Source organism: Triticum aestivum, chromosome 7B, assembly GCF_018294505.1.
Source record: "Triticum aestivum cultivar Chinese Spring chromosome 7B, IWGSC CS RefSeq v2.1, whole genome shotgun sequence".
NCBI lineage: Eukaryota > Viridiplantae > Streptophyta > Magnoliopsida > Poales > Poaceae > Triticum > Triticum aestivum.
In genome coordinates, this window is record NC_057813.1 from 387,945,277 (window position 1) to 387,952,269 (window position 6,993).

Genomic DNA, 6,993 nt, shown 5'->3' on the forward strand with positions numbered 1-6,993 from the left:
CATTATTCTTTCATTACTCTCTATGTGTTACATTGCCAGCATATTCCATGTGCTGACCCGTTTTCGGGCTGCAACATTCATGTTGCAGACTTTTCAGACGACGATTAAGGTGCCTTAGGTCTTGGTCTTATACTATGTGATGCCGTTGGAGTTGATGGACTCGCTTATCTTCCAAGCCTTCCACTGTTATCGTTATTAGATGGCCTTAAGTCATATTTATTGTAATAAGTTCTCTTTTGAGACATTCGATGTAATAAGTGTGTGATTGTTACTCTGTTATAAATTCTTCAAGTACTGTGCGTGTCAGCATTACTGATTCAGGGATGACACTAAAGCACAGAGATCAGGCTGTTTGAGGTCTGGTCGCTACAATGCATCTTTGATGGTCTGACGCCCTCTGTTGCTCACCTAGTCCACACCATCCACGAGGAGGCTGCATTGCGGGCCAGAGTTGGAGCCAAAGGGCTTTACAAACTGTTACCCGAGATGTAGGGTTTGTAGTTGCTGGATGAGCACCCCTTTTCTTGTTTGCCTCAAGCGCTCGCTACACGCCGGAGTGTGTACGTGGCTTTGTCGCTTGCTACCCGTCGATGAAATGATACGTGATCTTATGAATTCGCTGAAAAAGGAAAACAAAAGTGTGTGCTTAGGAAACCCACATATGGGAGAAAACCCACAAAAACTTTTTTGGAAGAGTTTTGGAGTAATCTTTGCATAGGGTGTCCACTTGACTAGTGATTTCGCAAAAGTTGCATGCTACACTCGCCAAGTAAAAAAAAACTACATTTTAAACATCAGAACTCCCAGGTTTGCCAAATGATGCATTTTGAGGAAAAAAGAAGTTATGTATTTTTCTTGAAAGTTTTGCATATTTTTGGTATGCAACGGTGAAGCAAGGTTGTTTGTAAACTTTCTTAACGAGAATCGGATCAAGGTAAAACCTATGGCCATGAGCAGCACATGCGTTGCGTGTGCATGAATGCAAGCTCGAAACCAACCCATCAATCGATACGCATTACATGCACGCACTAGAGGTGCATGAGCTGCACTTACTGCCAGCGCTAGTACGCGAGCGAACGGGAACCCCGTGATGCGACGTCCACGTCGGCCAAATGTGGGCCCGCGACGCCATCCACGTCGGCACCCTCCCTCCCTCCATCCGTTTCAAAAAATTTCTTCCGTTCTCCGGTTGGCGTATATAATAGGCCGTTCGTTCTGCTTCCCTCCTCTCGCTGGCTCCGAGGAATTTCTTCTTGCGGATGCGATCGCCGGCGAACTGACCCGTCTCGGAGGCGAGGGCTTCTCTGCTGTGATCGACGCCGGGTTGGTCCCTTTCCCGGAATCGGGGAGAGTTTTTGTATAGGCGGTGTCTGGCTTTCCGGGGAACGCGCCACAGGTGTTCGACGGAATTCCGACATGCCGAGCGGGGGTAGGCGGCTGCCGCCGTGGACGTCGCCGAGGGGAACGGCGGAGGCGGTACCGCAGAGGCGGAGCCCCTGCACCCCCGCCGGTTCCGGGAACCACGTCACTCCGCCCTTGAGCGCCGGCTGCTGCTCGTACCGCGTCACCCCGCCCGTGAGCGGCGGCGGGTGTTCCCGGCCGCCAAGGGCGCCGCCGGCGGTCGATTCCCCGTACCTGAGAGCGAAGCAGGCGCAGGTAATACGATCGAGCACCACCATCAGGTGCAATTTCTTCTTCTTCAGGTTCCAAAATTGAGCGCTATATCTATCTGGTTCTGGCCATTACCAATCGGGCTGGCTAAATTGATGCAATTCTTCAGGATAATTGCGGAACTGAAATTTAGGAGGGAACCTGATTTTCACCTAACGTGTGTACCCCCAGTGCCCAGTGTACTAGTGATAACAGTTAGTGCTAGCTTCCTTGACTTGCACAGTTGCATGCAAAGCTCAAATGCCACCAGGCTGCCTCAATTGTTAAGACCACAGCGCTCTTTTGTGAAAAATCATTGGCATCCATTTTCCTGGGGCCAAATGTCAATAAATATGCATCATGGGCCTGAGTCAATTCATTTAATTTTGTCTTCAATGAACCTATCATTGTTCTTTTAGTTGCATCGTAATGGTATTCTGTAATAACTGCAGCTTGCTGAATCTCATGAGATGCTAAATTCACCAAATCCTCGAGTAGTGTATGGGAGAGAAGGATGCAGTAGCTTTGAAGCTTAGTATTTTTCCAGTGAAAAACCATTATATGGCTGTTTCACACCATCTTCAGTTGTATCAGAACATCTGTTAACTGCATAAAAAAGAGAAATATGAAAGTAGACTCCCTGGCATAAATAATAATTTTGGAAAAAAATGACATTAGCCTAAAGTGGCACGGAGGTTTTGCCCTTCTACATATGTCTAGGTGAGTAGGTGTTCTATTACCGGAAGTTTGTTGTATCAAAAGATTATATCGAAACGGTTTGGCAAGATGTGATGGTGTACTGCACTATTATGTTTGTGTCTGACTAGTAGTTGTAACAGGTGCTCATTCTGCCTGATGCTCTGAAATGCTTCTGTGCATTACCTGCTTTTCCACAGTGTATTTTTTTTTATCTGTGGCACTTGCAGACTTGTGAATCAATCAAGATGCATTTACAATCTTGATCTTAAAAGCTTTTGTAAGATAAGCTTGTGTTTCTCTTTGTTTCCTCACTTTGCTTCTGTTATTCCAGTTAATTGAAAAGGATCCAAACAAGGCAGTTCCATTGTTCTGGGCAGCTATTAACAGTGGTGAACGAATTGAGAGTGCACTGAAGGATATGGCTACTGTACTGAAACAAGCAAATCGGGCTGAAGAAGCCATTGAAGCGATAAGATCCTTCCGTGACCGTTGTCCAAATGAAGCTCAGGAGTCTCTTGACAATATTCTTCTTGACCTATACAAGGTATCTCGGTCCTGTAAATTTACGTATATAAGCTAAATGTTTCTTCTGAAGCCCACTTTTGACGTTTGATTATACTAGTAGATCCTGAACACATTAATATATTGCGCAAACCCATACGAAAAAGTCATCAGCTAATAATAAACCCATACCACATTTGTGTATGAATAGTTAGCCTAATATTGATAAAAATCTTGTCTGTGTTGAACCAGAAATGCGGTAGGACAAAAGAACAGATTGAAATGCTGACAGTGAAGCTGAGAATGGTTGACGAGGATCTAGCTTCTGGCCGGTGGAAAGCAAAGCTGTCTAAATCTCATGGAAGAGTAGTCTATCTCTCTCTGAGGGATGAAAAGGCAAGGTAATAAAAGTCTTTCGCACATCTTCATTTGTCCCGCAAACGCCATTCTAAGCCTCTGCTTTGTCATGAAGGTTGTTGGGTAACCTTGCCTGGGCCTATATGCAGTCTGAAAACTACGAGGAGGCTGAAATGCTCTACAGGTATATCTATGTTGGTGATGGACTTATCAAGCTGATGTGGATTTCATTAGACATGATCGTATTCTCTTGAAATTCTCAATCCTTTTTTGGTGCTATTTATAAGAATAATATTATGGCACCATTGTACTCCCTCCGTTCAAATATACACACGCCCTCAAATTTTGAAATTAAATTTGGCCATGAATTTTACTAAAAAAGTATGAATTATATGCCACAAAAATTATATCATTGGGTTCGTATTTGAATGAGGTTTCCAATGGTGTAACTCTTATGGCATACAACTCATATTTTGTTAGTCAAATTTAGGCTTGAAATTTGAGGGGACCTTTTATATTTGACAGAGGGAGTAGTTTGTCAGTCCGCATCAAGGATGCAGAAATGACTGTTCTCAGCACTGATAAATGCTGATACTAGTAGAAGTGGACCCTGTTTTTTCTGTCATAACCTCATGCATCATTTCCAGTAAAGCTTGTTCAACTAAATCCAGCTGCTACTGACTTGGCGTTTGACACTTGCAGGCAAGCTCTTGCTATGGAAGCTGATTATAACAAAGAGTGTAATTTAGCCATCTGCTTGATGAAGATGGGAAAGGTAGCTGAAGCTAAATACCTTCTGCAACCTATACCTTACAACTGCAAAGATGAAAACCATTTGAGATCTTTTGCACGGGCTACTGAAATGCTTAGGGAACTTGAGTCACAAACACTCCCTTCTCCCATAACACAGATGAAGTCTAAAGATTCACAGATTTTACTTGCTGCTGATGTGGAGAGTCTTGAATATCTACATCCACAAATATTCTCTAGTTCTTCAACTCAACTGAATTATGAAGAACTGCAAGCTTCAGTTTCAGTGCATACAGAGAAGCGTGAGGATTGCAACTCACAAGTGCTTCCATCTCCGGTAACTCAGTTGAAGCGTAAAGGACCACAAATTATGGTTGCTACTGATGGAGAGAAGAATGGACAAAGTCTGCAGGAGTACCAATATCTTTCAAGACTGTTCAATGATGCTGCCACACCACAGTCTCAACTTGAGAAACTACGAAAGCGGCTGGTAAGAAAGGACAGACCAAATATCAGCACAAAGAATCAAGTTCAAACTCCTAGCTCAGCTGAATGCCTGCCAAACCCTAATGGTACCATGGATGCTAGTGAGAACGCTGTGCAAGAGGGGTTGGTTGATGGTGGTCGAAAAGCGTGGGCTGACATGGTTGAGGAGGATGAACAGCAGCTGGGCGATGGCAAGAACACTAGCGCGCAAGGTGAGAGCAGCAAGGATGCAAGTGAGCAGAGGGACAAAACATCATCATCTTCTCAAGGAAGCAGCAGCCTCAAAACCCCGGTCGCGGGTGTTCCGCGACAAAGTTCATCTGCAGGTTCATGGAGACGTAACGACTCCAGAATGTCGACAGATGAGAACGTGAACCGGAGTTTTGCGAGGACAGCTCCAGCATGGAAGCAGCAGAAGGTTCAAGATCACAGCAATCGAGTCTGCCAAATGCTCAACACGATGCATCTCAATGAGAAAGCTCAAGGCACCAAGCAAACACCATGGAGAAGCAGTGCAGCTCAGCGTTCACTTTTCCACAGTCATGTACCATTCGGTGACAATGGACACTCTCAGGGTGCTAATCACACCGAGGCCACTAACCGGTGGCCGAAGAACGCGGCGAGCACAAGACCATGGAGGCCACAGAACCGCTTGCGGGTCTTCCAGGAAATAACAAATGAGATGAAGCAAAATGTTGCATAGCTACATCTTTATTCTTCAGTCACCGTTGATGTAAGTTCTTACTAGTAAGTAGTTGTTGTTTCCCACCAGAGATGGGAAGAGCACTAGCATTGGAGTGAGCAAATCAATGCAACAATCATGTAGAGCCAAGGAAACAATCATGTAGAGCCAAGGAACTCGCCGAATATCATCACTGGTCCATATTATTAACAATGCACTTTCTTCAAATCCAAGTAGACAGTAGTATCTTTTCAGCTGCATATATATTTTTCCTTTGTCACCCCAAGTAATAATTTAACCTGTAAAAGATGGTAAGTAAAACCCTACTGCGATTTTTCCTTTTGCAGCAGTGTTCACTGCTGCTTACCATGCATATACTACTAACACTAGCGTCCTTGTACCTTTTGGCACTACTGTTTAGATGTTACTGCGTGGCTCATTTGCTGAGCACATGTGGTTTCTCGCGCTGCATGGCTAGACATCTCCTGCAAGATCTGAGCCTTTGCAGAGACAAGCAATGGCAAACGTATGCAGTTCACTGACTGCGCTACCATGCACCTGCATCGATCTGCATAGTGCTTTGCCCTCTATGGCATTTTCTACCTTGTCCACATACTGGAGTCAGGTGGATTCCTCCCACTGCATCCACTGAGGGTGCTAACATGGCTGTGCCCTGCCTCTCGGCAGCAATGGCAGCCTTGAGTCCTTCACCTCATCCTGACCAGCACGCGGAGACGGTCGACGCCGCCAGCTAAGCTGAAGGTGGCGCGATATGCATGCCTGCCTCCGTCGGCATTGTTCCGTTGCGTGCTCCAACCAATTCATCCAAAAATAAAAAAAACTGACCTGCCGGCCGAGGTTGTCGATGCCGCCAGCTAGCCCTAATGTGGCGCGACGTCCCGGTCACACTATTGCGTTCAATGCAACATGTCCGCCCATAAAAATTAAACTTGCCTCTAGGCCGAGGTGGTCGATGCCGCCAGCTAAGCGGATCCTTGTGACACTGTTAATGTCGCATGTTTGTGCACCAACTAGTTCACCTAAAAGTGTACTCCTAAACGAGAACGCAATAATTCTGGTGCATGATTGGTCAGAAGTTGCTTATACCTACATGTATATATAAGTGTGTGCGTGTGCATTGGCGTCCATTACATTAGTGCCTACTGTGTATATGGTACCTACATGGTATTATGGTTTCTCTGGAACATATGCTGAGGTAAAGGTCCAGAGTATGCAGTAGCAACAGTCAAGTCAGCTAGCCGACCATGACCTGCATCACCTGCCGATGACTATTTCAGGCGAGTACTATATGGGGAAACTGTTCATTCTTCGTTCAAGTCGATCAATCATTGGAGTCATGGAGGGAGAAATGGATTTCACGTGTCTACGGCCATTACTCAACACGTCCGAAATCATGAAACTTGTTACTTTTTTGTTCCGATAGTGGTTTATGGCGGTTTCTTTAATGGAAATCTGTGTGAAGAAAGATTTTTTTTCCAAAGATGTACTGAAATGATAATCAAACTTGATTTAGCAATTGCTAGTTTTTTAGAGATCCACAAGTACCCCCTCCATTCTAAAGTAAATGCTATTTATAGTTTCAACACTTTGAGCACCAATATGTGCATAAGGTAACTATTTGCACTGGTCATACTAAACATAAACAATGAACAAGTAGGTTGTCATCAAAAGTACTTTATTTTCCTTTTTTTTTGCTAACATGAGCTACAGAAAAAGTGGTCAAATGTATTATGTCTTGGAACCAGCGCCACCAAAAAAAGGAAGAAAGTGTGGCCTACGCTGCTACTCTATTGATAAAGTTCTCAATTTGATAGAGAAAGCACCATAAAGATCAATTAGTGTCTGGA

At 44.6% G+C, this 6,993-nt stretch overlaps 1 protein-coding gene across 1 annotated transcript; it reads left to right on the forward strand.

Moving 5' to 3' along the window:
• Positions 1 to 1,124: 1,124 nt before the first annotated feature.
• On the forward strand, positions 1,125 to 5,385 carry LOC123162105 (uncharacterized). The gene is made up of 5 exons (XM_044579905.1): positions 1,125 to 1,656; positions 2,681 to 2,893; positions 3,103 to 3,251; positions 3,323 to 3,391; positions 3,910 to 5,385. The coding sequence occupies exons 1-5, from the start codon at positions 1,417 to 1,419 to the stop codon at positions 5,144 to 5,146; spliced, it is 1,908 nt and encodes a 635-aa protein (XP_044435840.1). The 5' UTR covers positions 1,125 to 1,416; the 3' UTR covers positions 5,147 to 5,385.
• Positions 5,386 to 6,993: the final 1,608 nt, after the last annotated feature.

What these genes read in the sequence shown, in the direction of transcription:
- LOC123162105 (XM_044579905.1), top strand. Translation starts at nt 1,417, where the DNA reads ATGCCGAGCGGGGGTAGGCGGCTGCCGCCGTGGACGTCGCCGAGGGGA. An exon ending in TGAGAGCGAAGCAGGCGCAG is followed by an intron (nt 1,657 to 2,680) that starts GTAATACGATCG and finishes CTGTTATTCCAG; the next exon opens with TTAATTGAAAAGGATCCAAA. An exon ending in GAGGCTGAAATGCTCTACAG is followed by an intron (nt 3,392 to 3,909) that starts GTATATCTATGT and finishes TGACACTTGCAG; the next exon opens with GCAAGCTCTTGCTATGGAAG.